The sequence below is a fragment of the Osmerus mordax genome, chromosome 15 (assembly GCF_038355195.1).
Source record: "Osmerus mordax isolate fOsmMor3 chromosome 15, fOsmMor3.pri, whole genome shotgun sequence".
NCBI classification, from domain to species: Eukaryota; Metazoa; Chordata; class Actinopteri; order Osmeriformes; family Osmeridae; genus Osmerus; species Osmerus mordax.
Window position 1 is genome coordinate 17,068,085 of NC_090064.1, and position 18,476 is coordinate 17,086,560.

Consider the following 18,476-nt stretch of genomic DNA (forward strand, 5'->3'; position numbering starts at 1 on the left):
CACATGTATCAGTGATCACCTCTCATCAGCCAGAGCAGCAGCAGGAACCAGGCCCACATGACTGATGACTTTACTACAGGAACTAACAGCTGTACGTGCAAATCATGCAGATAAATCAATTACCCAGGCCTATGTACTGTAAACGCACCCATTAATTAAGCAATGTCAGATACATGAACCGTGAAGTTCATCACATCTCCTGCAGTCGTGTTGTTAGGAGAGAGAAGCACTGGCTCACCTCTCATCCCGGTCTCTCTCAAACCCTGCTCTCTCTCATCTCGGTGTCTCTCATCCCGGTGTCTCTCACCCTGCTCTCTCTCATCCCGGTGTCTCTCATCCCGGTGTCTCTCATCCCGGTGTCTCTCACCCCGGTGTCTTCCTGTCTGACTGCTGTCACTCTCTCCACTCCCCCAGCATGGCTGTGCCCCGGGGAACAGGGTGTGTGTGTGTGCGTGTGCATGGCTGTGCCCCGGGGAACAGGGTGTGTGTGTGTGCGTGTGCATGGCTGTGCCCCGGGGAACAGGGTGTGTGTGCGTGTGCATGGCTGTGCCCTGGGGAACAGGGTGTGTGTGCGCGTGCGTGTTTTTATTTAACCTTTCACATATGGCGTCTGGGTGCAGCTTTGCCTAGTGGAGGGAAGAAATCACATGACTTCTCTCACGCACACAGGATGTTTGTGTGTTTGCTGGCATGCATGTGTGTATGTGGATCTATGCATGTGTGTGTATGTGTGTGTATGTGTGTGTGAGCACTTGCATAGCGTGTAATCTCATGACCCTGTGTGTCATGCTGGCTGCAGTATTTAAGATGACAGTGGGAGAGAGGAGAGGTGAAGGAAGGGAGAGAAGGGGACAAAAGAGGTGACGGTAACATAGGTTAAATGTTATGTTTGTGTTGGTTGTGATTGTATAGGGGATATGTTATGTTTGTGTTGGTCGTGATTGTAACTTCCAGTGTTCAAGGGAACGAGACACAACTCTGACTGCAGGATTAAAGTTATTCAATAAAGTAAGTCTAGTAATTAGACTTTGAAATGGGAAAACAACAAGGTGTGCTGTTTTTTTGTTGTTGTTAGAATCCTTTTTATGTTTAAGATTCTTATTGTATCTTCACAGCTGAATAAGAAATAGCAGAGCAAACCATATCCATGTAAATATTTATGTGAATTGAATATGCCTTCAAACAAGCCTGGTGGAACCACAAGCCTCTCTGTGATCTGGGAAGATGTTCCAGTACAGCAGAGAGGCGTTCACAGTCCGGAAACACAATTATATTTAAACATCAAACAAAGAACACAATGCTGCAGATGAAGTTGGTGAAACATCCTTAATACGCATTTACAGTTCAGTCAGTGAGAGAAAGAACATGTTCTTGATCAAAAGAAATGTGTTTCCCATCACACCTGCTGCTCACAGCACCTGACAGGAACGGCTGAATTTGAATCCCTTTTATTTAGTCAGACCACTTTAACTTTAATTCAAATGAATCGCCGCAGCCAAGAACAGCCTGCAGAGACGCCTTCTCTCTGCGCCGCAGTGCTCAGCGATCAGCGCTGCACGTCTGAACACAGCGCTTCTGCAGCACAGGCTGAGGGCCACATCTATATAGAATTAGACAAAGTGTTATTTCTTTTATGTCTTTTCTCCCCCCCCCCCCCCACTCCCCATTCACAAGCAACACCCCAGGTTCTGGGCTGTGCAGATGTATACGCCGCCTACTTCAAAAAGTTGCAGCTCCCTCATGATAGAGCTGAAAAAGCCTTTTTCTTTTAACTTAAATCAGCAAATGTGAAGCAGAGACCTAGGGCCATCCTGCTCCTGGGGATCGATTTGAAATTTAAATCGCAGTGAAACGGTGTTTGTCATTAGCAATCAAATATTGGAATACTTTTAAGTCTCCAGGTTGGAGTTGTTTGTGCTGCGCGGGGCAGCGTGAGAGCGGCTCCTGAGGTGAGAATAGTTCACATGAAGAGAGAGCAGGAAGACAAAGCAAAAGCGTTCATCAAATGTTTACAAGCTATTTACATATCCAACACATAATGAGACTGGGATGTAATAATGCATCCCTGGTCTGCTGGTGTTTCTGCTTCACACCATCAAGCACACAGCTAGCAGAACAATCTATTGCTGGAATTGACCGTAGAATGTGTGTCTGTGTGATGTGAATGCGTTTGCATTGTTCAAGAATATGAAATAGCTGACTTTGCAAGTAAGAATGGAAGGTGTTTTGTGTGTGAATGTGTGTGTGAGCGGGTGAGTGTGTGTGTATTTAGGTAAGTAGGTGTGAGCCTGTGTATTCTATGGACAGAGCAGGCCCTTGTCTCTAAGTAGCAGAGTCTGCAGCCTTCATTAGCAGCCTGATTGAATTGGAGAGTGTAGCTCTGTCACTGCTAATGGAGTATCTCTAACTGGAGACATGACCTCCACAGGCTCTGGTCAACATCACAGAGGCAGGCAGGCAGGCAGGCAGTATAAGAGATGTTTTTGTCCTTAAGGAAATTTGTCTTGGACACATACAATTTCTGCGGTTAAAATACTAATGACATAGTGCATCCATCATGCCCAGACACCCAGGTGAGCAGAAGACCAGAGCCAGGGAGACGACCCCTCCAGCCCCCGAATGGCCGACCCAGCACACCCGTCCCTGCCAGAACCTGAGCCGTAATGGCCGCCCATAAAGGGAAATCATCATCAATGAAAATGACAGGTTATTAAGGTCCTGGTATGAGGGCTATGGGTTTAGTATGATAGGTTATCTATAAAACCTTTACAACCTAGCGCGTCCCGAACACATTCCAGCGCCCGCAAACCGCACCTCCGACACATGTTAATAAGCTCACAACCTTTAATTAAGCAATATGTATAAGTAGGTTCCCATTAACCACTGATTTGTGGGCTGATTCATTACGTCAAGCCTTGGCCAGGAGACACATTTTCAATACAAATCAAGAAGGCACGAATATTATCCTGCTTAATGTGGGACCGAATATTGATATTTTATCACACGGTTGTGATGTAGTGACTTTTAGAATCTTAATGTTTCATGGTGTGGAAGCACTAGAGATGGACTTCTACCACCAGGGAAGACATTAAAACCAGCTGTGTATTACCTGCTGGACACTCGCTCTTTGGAAGAAACACATTTGTCACAGCGACCATCCGCAACGATTATAAACTGTACATGTTTGTAGGCAGTGTCTTGTCTGAGTTGAGTCTGTGGTTCTGGAGTGTTAGTCTACAATGAATACACAGTGTCTTTAGTGTTCTGTACATATGTGATGTAGGAGGATGAAGGAGAAAAATAAGAAAAATTTCCTCTCTGGATGGAAAAGAAAGTTTTATTCTGTTCTATACAATTCCAATGTCACACATCACACAGAAACAGTGTCCAGAGCATCTCTCTCCATCTCTGCAAGTGGGTTTAGCTGAGTGGCAGAGCATCTAAATACAGTTTAAGAGGTTGCAGGTTGAAATTTCCCCCACTGTATGTTACCTGATAAAAGTGAATTGTGATGATTGACAGCCAGTTCTTGGAGCTCATTGGTTAAGGTCTTGCAGAGCGATGCTGGAGACACACCCACTTCCTCCCAGCGGCTCCACGCGACGAGAACCTGAGGAGAACAGCTGTCATGTGACTAAACATTTGACAGGAAGTGACAACACAGAGAGCGATGAGAGCACACGCACGCAGGAGAGGCTTCCTCCTCTTCCTCTCCCTCAGGTGGGCGGGGAAAGAGCCCTCCTCTTCCTTCCAATTGGTCGACCTTTGACCTGAGCTGGGCTCCATGCTGGCTTCTGGCTCCGCCCCCTCCAGGTCACCAATCACCTTCAAGGAACACAAGTGTTTGATGAAGAGCCCACTGAGTACAAATATTCCACGTTCACATGCAGCCCTTATCTCAGCGTTATCATCCATGCCTAATGCTGCTTTTCTAGGCTCCCTAACTATTTATTACTGCAAAAGGCCTCATCCCCGGATGTGCTTCGCAAATGATGCAGAAAGCAGAGAAGCAGAGCAGGAGAGCGTCTCCTGCAGGCTGCTGTGTAGAGGAGAGACCTGCAGGCTTCTGTGTGGAGGAGAGACCTGCAGACTGCTGTGTGGAGGAGAGACCTGCAGGCTGCTGTGTGGAGGAGAGACCTGCAGGCTGCTGTGTAGAGGAGAGACCTGCAGGCTTCTGTGTGGAGGGGAGACCTGCAGACTGCTATGTGGAGGAGAGACCTGCAGACTGCTGTGTGGAGGAGAGACCTGCAGGCTGCTGTGTGGAGGAGAGACCTGCAGACTGCTGTGTGGAGGAGAGACCTGCAGACTGCTGTGTGGAGGAGAGACCTGCAGGCTGCTGTGTGGAGGAGAGACCTGCAGACTGCTGTGTGGAGGAGAGACCTGCAGGTTGCTGTGTGGAGGAGAGACCTGCAGGCTGCTGTGTGGAGGAGAGACCTGCAGACTGCTGTGTGGAGGAGAGACCTGCAGGCTTCTGTGTGGAGGAGAGACCTGCAGGATACGGGGTACTTCAGAGAGGTTATTCTGCTCAGCAGATATAGCTGGCAGGGAGGGATTAGTCTCCCCACGTTACACACAAGGCCAAGGACATCTCTGCAGCACACACACGCACGCACACACACACACACACACACACAAACACACACACACAACACACACAGAACACACACAGAACATAAACACACAGACACAGAAAAACAGACACACCCACACACACGGCTCACTCACTTCCTGTTTAAATCTGATTAATATTTCTGAGGGCTTGTGATGACCTCACAACAACTGAAGCGTGGTTCTGGCTTCTACGCAGCGATCAGAGGAGAGTAATTACTGCAGAGGCAGGACTCAGGATTGATGCAGTTTGTCGATTAATGTTGCTGCAAGGTGTTTTTGAAAGGTTAAATTCTTTGTTTTCCCGAATGCCAAATTAGGTCAATATTGGCCGTCGAGGAGTCATCTGTGGATGTGAAGACCTGAGTCACTAAAGAGATATTAGCCGTCGAGGAGTCATCTGTGGATGTGAAGACCTGAGTCACTGAAGAGAAGACAAAGGATTGTGGGTAATGAGAGGTTTGATGGATTATTAGGCCATACAGGCCTGACATGGGATAGCATCTCACCCTCTTTCTCTCCATCACTCCATATTCCTTCTGTCCCTTTGTTTGACTCCCCTCCCTCTACCCCTCTCCATCTCTGTCTCTCTCTCTCCATCCCTGTCTCTCTCTCCATCCCCCTCCCTCTACCCCTCTCCATCCCTGTCTCTCTCTCTCCATCCCTGTCTCTCTCTCCATCCCCCTCCCTCTACCCCTCTCCATCCCTGTCTCTCTCTCTCCATCCCCCTCCCTCTACCCCTCTCCATCCCTGTCTCTCTCTCTCCATCCCTGTCTCTCTCTCCATCCCCCTCCCTCTACCCCTCTCCATCCCTGTCTCTCTCTCTCCATCCCCCTCCCTCTACCCCTCTCCATCCCTGTCTCTCTCTCTCCATCCCTGTCTCTCTCTCCATCCCCCTCCCTCTACCCCTCTCCATCCCTGTCTCTCTCTCTCCATCCCCCTCCCTCTACCCCTCTCCATCCCTGTCTCTCTCTCTCCATCCCTGTCTCTCTCTCTCCATCCCCCTCCCTCTACCCCTCTCCATCCCTGTCTCTCTCTCTCCATCCCTGTCTCTCTCTCTCCATCCCCCTCCCTCTACCCCTCTCCATCCCTGTCTCTCTCTCTCCATCCCCCTCCCTCTACCCCTCTCCTTCCCTGTCTCTCTCTCTCCATCCCTGTCTCTCTCCATCCCTGTCTCTCTCCATCCCCCTCTCTCCATCCCTCTGTCTCTCTCTCTCCATCCGTCTCTCTCTCTCTGTCTCTCTGTCTCATGTTCTTGAGGGCTGGAATGACAATTGTTAATCTGCTACTATTCTTCACAAAGCCTCCATTCAAACTCTGTTTCTGTAATAACGATTAATTCAATTCAAGTTACACTCTGAAGACAGGCCCCACATCAGTGTTTATGAATGAGATGTAATATGAAAGTGTTCGATCTAACCTCCGCAGACAGAAAACTTCAAAAGCTGTATTTTTCTTCTTTTTTTTCTCCTGGCCAAGCAAAAATGATGAAATCGCATACAGAAGTGTTTTTATTTACTGCGCAGTTTAACGTGCATCAGCGTGTTAACGTGCATCAGCGTTTTTTGCGAGCCATAAATAATTTGCAGAGAGGTAATATCCAAGCTGGTGAAGCTGTAGTTGTGCATCTTTAATGGAAGTTTCCAGAAGCCGAGGCAGGTCTCGCTACACATGGAGCAGGAGAGAGGAGGCTCACAGTTGGCCCATCTTATCTGTTTTACAAGTCTGAAGGCACTTAAACACTCGCCCCAGAGCACTAAGCACACAGGCTCAGATAAACCCACTGTGGTTTTAGCACAGAAGATAATCATTTCACCCACGTTTTAATTCTTCCGCCATCTTGTTTTCCCCAGACGAAGCGCTGCCTGGCTGTCTGACACTGACACAGTCACTGGCTGCTGCAGCAGCTGGTTGGCAGCTGGCTGCATGAAGTTAATGTCTGAATGTAATGGTAGTTTGGAAAGTTGGTCCTCATTCTAACTTCCTCTAAGTCGACGTCTGTTTTCAGGTTAGTTTAAAGCTGCAGTGACCCAACGAAGGTGATCAAGTCGTGTGATAGGAGACCAGCAATGATGTATCTCATGTTCAAGATAAGGATTTATAACGTCCCATAATGGAGTCATGTATAATGTATCCATGTAAACGCTGTGGATTTAATGGATGTGTGTCTTCAAGATGTATCCTTGAGGGGAAACCGTCTGTCCAATCAAACTACCCATATCAAACGTTAAAAACACACACACACGCGCGCGCACACGCACACGTACACAGCCGTCAGCATGTGTGTATGGGAAGGACTCTGTTGTCAGTCCCAACGTTCTCTGAACCCACAACAGCAAAGAGACCCGTGTAACTGCCATCTCCCTCCATCTCCACGCTGGGGGCGTCTCTTCCAGCCTGTGCAGGCCGTTAGCAGCACTGCATTCTGGGAATGAAGGAGCGGATCACGTGACCAGCCCCTGCAGCTGTTGTTTGAGGTCCTCTGGGCATAGCTTTCCAGGAAGCTGTCTGACAAAACTGCTCCTTTTAGTGCAAATGAAGACTTCTGTCAACATTACCTCAGTACACTAAGTCAACAATAATTCTTCTGTTTTCTTCAGACTCAAGAATTAAGCAACATTCATGTCGTCTGTGCTGCTGGGGATGTGCTACTAACCCTAACCCTGATGACATTTGATCGTGATGTATTCTTCTAACCCTAGCCTCAGACTCAGGTGGTTTCATATTGGAGATGTTTCACTTTGCACATAAACAAGTCAGATGTTTAAATGATGATGAGCTGGTTTAGAGACTGCACACACGCGAGCACACACACGGGTGCGCAAACACACACACACAGCTGCAGACATACTGATGCATGCTTACACACACAACACATACACACAAAGACATACAGATACACAGATAAATACTAAACTGAACTAATAGATACGTTCCAGTCATCACTCACAGTTAGACAGTTAGACACTGCCCAGATCTACTGTCAACTTCCCGACACATCAATCTCTCCTTTCTTTTTTTTCTCACCTCGACGTCCAAACAGTGAAACATGAATCTGCTCAGGATGATTCTGTATGCTCGGAGGGGAAGGAGGGAGGGAATGCGTTTGCTAGCAGTTGTAACAACGAAGAATCAGTCCTACTTTTAATTAGACTGCAATCTGTGCATCAGTCTGTTCATCCTGACTGTGTGTGTGTGTGTGTGTGTGTGTGTGTGTGTGTGTGTGGGGGGGGGGGGGTAAGAAAGAGCAGGGTTTTGACTGGGGAAGGGAACAACAGGCAGCCAGTCTGACCGTAGGTCAGTTATGTGGGTTAGAACATGGATGGGGAAGGTCACACATACAGATCTCCCTCCATCTCCTCCTCTTCCTCCCTCTCCTCCTCTTCCTCCCTCTCCTCCTCCATCTCAAGTCTCTTGTTCCAGTACACAGACACAAACAAATCTCTATGATACCACACACACACCTCCACGATGGCCCCATCAGAGTGGCGCAGGAAGTGTCTGTGTCTCTGTCGCAGCCCGCTGGTGAACAGCGTATACACAGACACATGGGTGCTGCTGCCAGCCTCCCTGGGGGGGGCTCCAGGTGGGCCCAGGGTCAGGGAGGGGTGCTCCTCTGTCCAGGTGTAGTCACACACTGCCACCTGGTGAGACACAGGGAGGGGGGAAGTCAGTAGAGACCCCTCCATCTGAGACACACATACAGTACACACACACACACATATACAGTACACACACACACACATATACAGTACACACACACATACACACACACACACACATATACAGTACACACACACACACACACACACACATACAGTACACACACACACACACACATACAGTACACACACACACACACATATACAGTACACACACACACACAATACATACACGCACACACACACGTACATGCTATTACAGTGCACACGTCATCCAGACTGGGGGGAAAGAGGGAGGGAGGAGGAGAAGAAGGGAGGGAGGAAGAGGGAGGTAGGAGGAGAAGGGAGGGAGGGGTGGAAGGGCCAGACCTCTACAGATCGTCCTCAAGTGTTTAGGGACGCATACCTTTACAAATGCTCAACTTTAACACTATTACGTTGCCCTCACCATGACCATGCAAAGGGCTCTTAAGGAATTAAATCCCAGAGAGTTGACAGTAATCCTGGGTAATTTGCTGTGAGCCTCACATGCAGAGATGAGCTCAGTCCTGGAAACTAGGAAGAAGCAAGGGGATCAAGTTGCCAAGACGATCTCAGCTCCACCCCCTCCCCCCAGGAGCCTCGTCTTTTACAGAAGACACAGGAGGAGACACGAGCTGCAGGTAGAGACTGTGTGAGACAGCGCATGTCGACATGTGTTCAGAGAGAGAGGGAGGGAGGGAGGGAGGGAGGGAGGGAGGGAGGGAGGGAGGGAGGGAGGGAGGGAGGGAGGGAGGGAGGGAGGGAGGGAGGGAGGGAGGGAGGGAGGGAGGGAGGGAAGGAGGGGTTGATATAGGGACTGATATGCTCTCCTGTTCAGCTCCGGTTTCTCCAGAGAGCAGCCAGACTGCAGACTGGGTTAGAGAGAAGGAGGTGAGGGTTAGAGAGGAGGTGAGGGTTAGAGAGGAGGTGAGGGTTAGAGAGGTGATGGTGAGGGTTAGAGAGGAGGTGAAAGTTAGAGAGATGGTGAGGGTTAGAGAAAAGGAGGTTAGGGTTAGAGAGGAGGTGGTGAGGGTTAGAGAGGAGGTGGTGAGGGTTAGAGAGGAGATCAAGTATACTGGTATGCTTGTTTAGCATGGGAGTGCGAGTGTGGCTCTTTACATTTGTGTGCGTGCTTGTGTGTGGTTGTTTACGAGTGTGTGTGTGTGTGGTGTTTGCATGTGTGTGTGGTTGTTTATGTATGTGTGTGGTGTTTGCGTGTGTTTGTCCTGCACCTGTAATGCTCTGCTCTCTGCTATTAGAGAGGCGGCCAGCAAGCGAAGCGTGTAACATGCTATCTGGGTCATGGAAGGCAGTCATGTGTGAAGATCATGGAGCTTTACTCTCTCTCAGCCTCGCTCGCCCACACGCTCACACACATCTGACCTGACACACACACTCAGGTAGGGCCACACTCACACACACACACCATGGAATAATAACACATCTCCTGTGAGTGTGCGTTTGAGAGAGAGACGGAGGGAGAAAGAGAGAGAAAGGGAGAGACAGAGAAAGATAGAAATAGACTAAGAGACTGTCAGGGAGAGAGGGGTTGATGGCCTTGCTAAAATGGAGACAAGATATGGGGCCTGAGAGTGTGTGTGTGTGTGCGTGGGGGGGGGGTCAGGCAGGTAGAGGCAGGCTTGTGTCCTGGCTGGTTCAGGGCAGGAACCTAATTAAAGCATGAGTCACTTTGGAGACAAAACCTTGAAACTTACACACGCGTGACATACACACACACACACCTACACAATCATACACACATTCACACACAGACCCTCAAACACACACACCTACACACCAACCCATTCACACACAGACCCTCAAACACACACACCTACACACCAACCCATTCACACACAGACCCTCAAACACACACACCTACACAATCATACACACATTCACACACAGACCCTCAAACACACACACCTACACACCAACCCATTCACACACAGACCCTCAAACACACACAGTGATTCGATAGGGGGCCAGGACAAGCAGAAGTTTCCAAACTGAAGGTGACCTCCTAATTGGCTCTTTAATTATGATTCATCTACAAAAACATGGAGGGAAAGAAAGCAAAGTGATGGAGGGGAGGCAGGGTCAGGCAGCAGGGGAGACCTCATTTGGTGCATACTGATGTTCTGGTTCCTCCCACTTAAACCGCTGGCCAAACACAGCTCACCATTTCAGAAGCACAGGCCTTTAGCTCTGCTAACTACAGCTCACCATTTCAGAAGCACAGGCCTTTAGCTCTGCTAACTACAGCTCACCATCTCAGAAGCACAGGCCTTTAGCTCTGCTAACTACAGCTCACCATCTCAGAAGCACAGGCCTTTAGCTCTGCTAACTACAGCTCACCATCTCAGAAGCACAGGCCTTTAGCTCTGCTAACTACAGCTCACCATCTCAGAAGCACAGGCCTTTAGCTCTGCTAACTACAGCTCACCATCTCAGAAGCACAGGCCTTTAGCTCTGCTAACTACAGCTCACCATCTCAGAAGCACAGGCCTTTAGCTCTGCTAACTACAGCTCACACAGAGAACGGCCTTGTGTGGAAAACGTCACCATGCAGACTGAGGTCGTTACGACTACAACACAGACAGGTAGTACTTGGACGTAGCTGTCCGTTCAATATCACGGTCGCCACAACGACCCATCCAGCTCGGTCCAACAAGGGAGAAGCTGATTACAAGATTCTGTGTAAACTTGAACTTCCACATAGCAACCGCTTAGTAACCACCAACCAACCAGTTAAATTCCTTATGCAACACATTGAGAGTTCTTTGAGGTAATAAATAAAACAGGTGGCAGGTGGTAGTGTTCTGGGTAGTGTGCTGGGTAGTGTTCTGGGTAGTGTGCTTGGTAGTGTGCTGGGTAGTGTGCTGGGTAGGGTGCTGGGTAGTGTGCTGGGTAGGGTGCTGGGTAGTGTTCTGGGTAGTGTGCTTGGTAGTGTGCTGGGTAGTGTGCTGGGTAGGGTGCTGGGTAGTGTGCTGGGTAGTGTGCTGGGTAGGGTGCTGGGTAGGGTGCTGGGTAGTGTGCTGGGTAGGGTGCTGGGTAGGGTGCTGGGTAGGGTGCTGGGTAGGGTGCTGGGTAGTGTGCTGGGTAGTGTACTAGGTAGTGTGCTGGGTAGTGTGCTTGGTAGTGTGCTGGGTAGTGTGCTAGGTAGTGTGCTTGATAGTGTGCTGGGTAGGGTGCTCGGTAGTGTACTAGGTAGTGTGCTGGGTAGTGTGCTTGATAGTGTGCTGGGTAGGGTGCTAGGTAGTGTACTAGGTAGTGTGCTGGGTAGTGTGCTTGGTAGTGTGCTGGGTAGTGTGCTAGGTAGTGTGCTTGATAGTGTGCTGGGTAGGGTGCTGGGTAGGGTGCTGGGTAGGGTGCTGGGTAGGGTACTGGGTAGGGTGCTGGGTAGGGTACTGGGTAGGGTACTGGGTAGGGTGCTGGGTAGGGTACTGGGTAGGCTCAGTATCAGCTGGTAGAACAGGAGACTTGATGTGTCTCATTCAGGCTTTGTTCTTCTTAATCTCACCAGACCTGAATGTCACTCTGGATCCAATCCCTCTTTAGAAACACCAGTTGTGGCTCTGCTAAATCTGCAGCGGTGTTGCATCAGCTGTTCCAGAGACACGTTAGCCAATTAGCACGTGAAATCTCTACGACAACAGCGGACAAAGGTGTGGTGTGTGGTTGGAGAAGCCGCTTCATGGTTCTGAGAAGGTATCAAGGAACATGGAGAGCTCTAAAAGCCTGTAGTGTCGTGGAGATAGCAAGGCTGGTGCCCTGGCCTGAAAGCTCCTCGCTCCTCATTGGCCCACTTGAGAGCACTAAGTGATTGATTTAGATTCAGCGTCTGTGTGTGGCAGGGAGGCCAGCTGTGGGCTAAACAGATAGCATTCAAGTGAGCTAACCTAATTCCAACCCAATCTAGCCTGGATTTATTGTCCGCGTCTGTATTTAGTAAATCTGATAGAGTCCATACCAGTCCCTTGACTTGCATCAAGAGGGATGAGCATTATTTCTTTTAGGGGGACTATAAACAGCAAACCATGTTTTCCAGCACGGACATAAATTCAGGATTTGTAGACATTACCGCCAAAGCAGAGACAGGAGAGAATACAGGAAGTTCAGATGAGACATGCCGTCTGTTCCTCACAGGAAACCTGCATCTCTGACACGCACTCCGGTCACAGCCAAGCTAGGAGGCTACAACAGCTACCCACAAGAAGAAAAAATACTAATTACAACTCAGTAATGGTTCTAAAAAAGGATTTTGCATTTCAAGAGAATATCGGGTGTTTCCACATAGATATAACAAAGCCTTTCCAAGAATGTGTCAGTATGACATTTTGAAATATAATCCACGCAGCGCTAAAATACTAAAGCCTCTCTATTTAACAGTTTGAGGCTAAAAATTAGCCTTGCCGAGATTAAATGCACTACTTAAAAACGACCCAAATTCGTACACCTAAATAGAGATCTAAACTTGCAACTAACAACTATAAAGAGGACACATCTCCCGGAAATAGCAACTTTCCATCAGGGTTAGAGACTGTTCCAGACAGCGAGTGGTGCATCTGGTAGAAGCGACCTTGACAGCTTCAAATATCCCTGAGTGACATTTGCTCTGTTTGGTGATGTCAGGGTAAAGACTGGTGTGAGAGAGAGTATCTAATTAAAAACAAGCATGCGTCCCTTTGACCTTATTCTGTGAGACTCAGAGCAGTGCTGGCACCGCTGATAGGAGCACAACGGTACAAAACACTCAAAATCCTCAGAGCAAAAACCTTCCCCAATAAGTCATGCTGGCCCAGGAAGCAGCAGGCTGTACAGGCAGCCATGTCGAGGCAGCCATGTCGAGGCAGCCATGTCGAGGCAGCCATGTCGAGGCAGCCATGTCGAGGCAGCCATGTCGAGGCAGCCATGTCGAGGCAGCCATGTCGAGGCAGCTATGTCGAGGCAGCCATGTCGAGGCAGGGGAATGCATGGCTGGGTAGTAAACACGGCCCGGCCCGGCGAGGGGGGGAGGGTTCCAGCTCTCCAGGTAAGACGGAGGGACGACTGTAATATTAGTTATGCAGTGAGGTGTAAAGGAGAGGCCTCCACGGACCCAGAGTCACAAACAGGCTGAGCTGGTCTGGCTGCTGTCCAGAGATGGAGCCTGGGGCCTGGGCACAAGCAGCCTGTCAGCCCCTGATCCCTGGGTGATTGATCCAAACTAGATAGCTATCATTACCATTCAACCTCATCCCCTGGCTCCTTCGCAGGCTAATTTTACCCTGCATTTACATGCTCCTGTGGACTAATTAAATCTATCTCTCTTTCTTTCTTCCCCCCCTTTCTTTCTCTCTCTCTTCCCCTCTCAAGTCATTGGCATGACAGATAATGCGGAACATTTTTGGCACATTATTATGTATGAAATGTGGGTTATAATGTATTCCACTCTGCTGAACATCTCCAGAGCTGTGTATGTAATGAGAACAACATCAAACCAGCTCAAGCTATACTGTGGTGAGCTTTTCTCCCTCTGTCCCTCCTCTCTATGTGTCCCTCTATCTCTCCCCCTCTCTATCTCCCTCCATCTCTCTCTCCCCCTCTCTATCTCCCTACATCTCTCTCTCCCCGTCTATCTCCCTCCATCTCTCCATCCCCCTCTCTATCTCCCTCCATCTCTCTCTCCCCCTCTCTATCTCCCTCCATCTCTCTCTCCCCCTCTCTATCTCCCTCCATCACTCTCTCCCCCTCTCGTCCTCCTCAGGTCCGTGGCTGTTGACCTGTTTCCCCAGACGCTCTGCGCTGGGAACCTCTGCATTGTAGTTCTGTCCCACTTGGCTTTAATTTACACTGGGAAAATAATTAGAATCTCACTTTTGCAAAGACTGGTGTGAACATGTAAACAATGGGTCCCTGCAGGCAGGTGCTTCATCACAGTGACAGCTGCATCTGAACATGCCTGGGTGGCAGACAGACACAGCCATGTATGTGTCAGCTGCACAGGAGAGCCCACACACTGGGGCTAGGGCTGGGGCTGGGGCTAGGGCTGGGGCTAGGGCTGGGGCTAGGGCTGGGGCTAGGGCTGGGGCTAGGGCTGGGGCTGGGGCTAGGGCTGGGGCTGGGGCTGGGGCTAGGGCTGGGGCTAGATGTTAAGCTAGGCTAGACTGGGACTGGGCTGGGCTGAGCTGGGCTAGACTGGGGATAAAAACTGATGTGTGGGTGTGGATTCCCAACAGGCTGGGCCTGTCCTGTCCTGGCCTCAGAGCAGAGCAGCAGGAAGGTTCTGCCCACTCTTACTGCTGGCAGGACCATACTTCCATCCTGTCCTGCTGAATCCATCCCTTCTGTCTTAACAATATCCCACAAACGAATGATTAAACACTGCTAATAAAGATATGTTGCACATTGCTAATAAAGATATCCTGTACAGTTAAATAACTGTACAGCATGGCTGGTTCCTTTGTCCACACATAAAAATCCACACACACACAAAGGCACAGACAGACACACACTCACACAAAGGCACAGTCTCTCAGAGACACGCATGCGTGCCTTCCCAGACCCTGGGGCACATGAGGCTAGTGGAGGAGGGAGGGAGGGAGGGAGGGAGGGAGGGAGGGAGGGAGGGAGGGAGGGAGGGAGGGAGGGAGGGAGGGAGGGAGGGAGGGAGGGAGGGAGGGAGGGAGGGAGGGAGGGAGGGAGGATGTATATTTATGTGTATGTCCGGTATGTACACATGTATATGTAAATATAAATGAATGATTGTATATGGATATTTTTTTGCTTTGCCAATATTTGAAACATCTCATGCCAATAACACAGAGGGTCAGAGCAGAAAGAAAGAGAGAGAGAAAGAGAGGAGGAGAGAGAGAGAGAGAGAGGGGGGGGGAGGGAGAAAGGGAGAGAGAGGAAGAGAGAGAGGAAGAGAGAGATGGGGGCAGGGAGAGACGGAGAGAGAGGGAGACAGAGAGGTAAAGAGAGAGGAAGAGAGAGAGAATGATGGGGGGGAGAGAGGTAGAGAGAGAGGAAGAGAGAGAGTGCAGACTCTCTCTGAGTGGTGACCACCCCACCCCGCTGCCCCCCAGGTCTGGCAGGAGCTCAAGGCATGTTTGTGTGCTGTGAGGGTGAGGAGGATGGTCCAGGGCACGCATGCATGCCCAGCCAGCTCCTGCCATCAGGATGGAAATAGATCCTCTATTATTGTAAACTGCTTCAATAAGGGGCTGGTCTGCTCATGTAAACTGGAGCAGCTTTTAAACGCTGCCACAGCATCCAACGTGGGGCGCAGATCTGGCTCCCGCCCCACTCCCTGTCCGCCCCGCCGCTCCAGAGGAGCGAGCGGGGCGATGGGGCGCGGACACGGACACTAGGAGGGGACAGCAGGCTTCCAGCTAACCCTAACCGCTTCAACTACCCTCCCTCGCCCTCGTTCTGCTGTGAGAGCGTTCAGAGCTTCTAGAAATCCACAGCAGAGTAATCCTAGTCACCGTATGATAATGACCCACGCCCCAACTGCTTTGATTTAAACGGGGACTTCGAGAAAAAGATAAACAAGCAACAATGAATATTTAGACTCTGAATAAATTGAACGACTTTAAAAAGATTTTCTGTCGAGATAGTATCTGTGACTGCGGGAGATAATCCAGTAAAATAAGATATGCATAATTCACTGTTGCTAATCTCCTTTTCTCCTGGTGGAAATAAAGCCAGCTAGCATCCCACGGTAAACATCTGAGATGTTAACGTCTCCGAGCGAGCGCAGCCTGCTGCAGGCTCCGGTACGCTCAGAAACGCCACCACATCTGCACCCAGACCCCGCTCACCACTCTGTTAAACACTCTGTTATAGATTCAGGTAAATACTGTATTAAATACCAAGTTAAATACAGTTAACAACTGTGTTAAATACTGTGCAAAATACTGTTGAATAGTGCATGAAATACAGTGTTAAATGGTTGTAGAGGGTTGGTGTAGCTCAGTGGTTAGAGCATTTGCATGTTGATCAGGTTTGATTCGCCTGGGTGCGTTGCTTGAAAGAAAGAGATCTAGAAGGTTATAGGAGGCAGATGTAAATAATAATAACACTATTACACAACTAATGACACTTTCCTCCACAGCTATGCCCGGTACAGGGAGGGGAGATCTGAGCCTGCAGTGGGATGCTCTAACCACTGAGCTCTAACCCCTGGAGAGGAGGTATTAAAGACGGTGTGACTGAGGATGTCAGATGGGTGGCAGCAAGACATCTGTCAGAGTCTCCCAGTCAGCAGGGCTCTGCCCTGGGGACAAGAGACTCTGCCAAGGTCACACTCCTTTAACAACTACAGCAGAGGGACAATACAAACCATCACACCATCAAACCATCCTTCTAGGACCCAAGAGGATTTGACAGGTCTTGGTGTTTAACTGCAGTGTTTTACTTGCATTTGTGATTTGCTGATTTAGTCATTATTGCTGGTCGGCCTTAAAAACCTCTCAAACGTCCTGCTTGCTCCCTGGACAGAAACACTCGACCACAAACCCCCCGGAACCAGCTAGAGGGGAGAGAGAGAGAGAGAGAGAGAGAGAGAGAGAGAGAGAGAGAGAGAGAGAGAGAGAGAGAGAGAGAGAGAGAGAGAGAGAGAGAGACAGAGAGAGAGAGAGAGAGAGAGAGAGAGAGAGAGAGAGAGAGAGAGAGAGAGAGAGAGAGAGAGAGAGAGAGAGAGAGAGAGAGAGAGAGAGAGAGCGAGAGTGTTCCTTCACAGGAAGGTGGTTTCCTCTGCTGTTCCCTCGCTCGCCGACAGCCCAATTTGTTCCTTCTGGTTTACATTATAGGATGCAAGAAGCCTCTAAGAAACTGTAGGAGAGAAGGGGGGCTTGGAGGGCTGGGGGGGGCAGCTGGGGGAATAGGGGGGGGGCTCTGTGTTGACAACATGTGGACCCCAGCTGCATGCGTTTTGACAGCTGAAGAGGAATGCAACGTATTAGAATACAATCGAGCTAAAGGGCCAGGGTCCCCCACGACAACCATATCCTCACCAGAGCCTTCCCCAACATATCCTCACCAGAGCCTTCCCCAACATATCCTCACAAGAGCCTTCCCCAACATATCCTCACCAGAGCCTTCCACAACATATCCTCACCAGAGCCTTCCCCAACGTATCCTCACCAGAGCCTTCCCCAACATATCCTCACCAGAGCCTTCCCCAACAGACCGGAACACAAGCACCTCTGGCTTTAACCATGGTCATGTTTTTATTCGGTCTCTTGTAATTAAAGAATAGAGGGTGATAACCTGCCCATTTCTGTCACTCTCCCTCTCTCTTTTATCCAGCTCTCGCTCCCTCTCGCTTTCTATCTAACTCTCTCTCCCTCTCTCTTTCTATCTATCTCTCTCCCTCTCTCTTTCTATCTAACTCTCTCTCTCTCCCTCTCTCTTTCTATCTAACTCTCTCTCCCTCTCTCTTTCTATCTAACTCTCTCTCCCTCCCTCTCTCTTTCTATCTAACTCTCTCTCCTCATCTCAGAAAAGCCTGCCCAGACTTTAGGAGATAATAATATCCTCTTCCTGGATTAATTGTGAGGGACACATTAAGCAGAGGGTGACACTCCCTGTAATTAAACGTTCACACGGACGAGTTCAGACACAAGCTACCTTCCACCGCCGGCAATGTGCATGTTGGAACTGAGCAGGGAGAGGAGAGAGGTAGGTGTGTATGGTATGGAACTGGGCAGGTAGGGAAGAGGTAGGAAGAGTACAGATAGAGAACTGAAAGTTGACTGTAACTGTAATATAATTTGAGGCGCTAGCAGTATGTAGCTATTGCTAGCAGTATGTAGCTTGGTGCTAGCAGTATGTAGCTAGGCGCTAGCAGTATGTAGCTGGGTGCTAGCAGCATGTAGCTAGGTGCTAGCAGTGTGTAGCTAGGTGCTAGCAGTGTGTAGTTAGGTGTTAGCAGTGTGTAGTTAGGTGCTAGCAGTATGTAGCTGGGTGCTAGCAGTATGTAGCTAGGTGCTAGCAGTGTGTAGCTAGGTGCTAGCAGTATGTAGTTAGGTGCTAGCAGTATGTAGCTGGGTTCTGGCAGAAACAGCAGTCAGTAGTGTGGATTAGAAGATTCTCCAACATGGAGGAGAGCTACTCCTATTGGCTGCCAGAGGCCCTGACCTCACGACGGGGTCACCTTCAGTGTCTGGTCTGTTCTACAGAGACTGTGTGTGTTTG

The 18,476-nt window shown here is 49.5% G+C and overlaps 1 protein-coding gene across 1 annotated transcript in view; it reads right to left on the reverse strand.

Moving 5' to 3' along the window:
- Positions 1 to 3,491: 3,491 nt before the first annotated feature.
- ofcc1 (orofacial cleft 1 candidate 1) overlaps positions 3,492 to 18,476 on the reverse strand; it is a 40,870-nt gene continuing 25,885 nt past the window's right edge. Inside the window, exons 7-9 of the mRNA XM_067252261.1 lie at positions 8,073 to 8,252; positions 3,687 to 3,825; positions 3,492 to 3,610 (exon numbers count right to left, since the gene is read on the reverse strand). Of these exons, the coding sequence (XP_067108362.1) occupies positions 3,537 to 3,610; positions 3,687 to 3,825; positions 8,073 to 8,252 (393 nt within the window). The 3' untranslated portion in view covers positions 3,492 to 3,536. The remainder of the gene's footprint in view (positions 3,611 to 3,686; positions 3,826 to 8,072; positions 8,253 to 18,476) is intronic.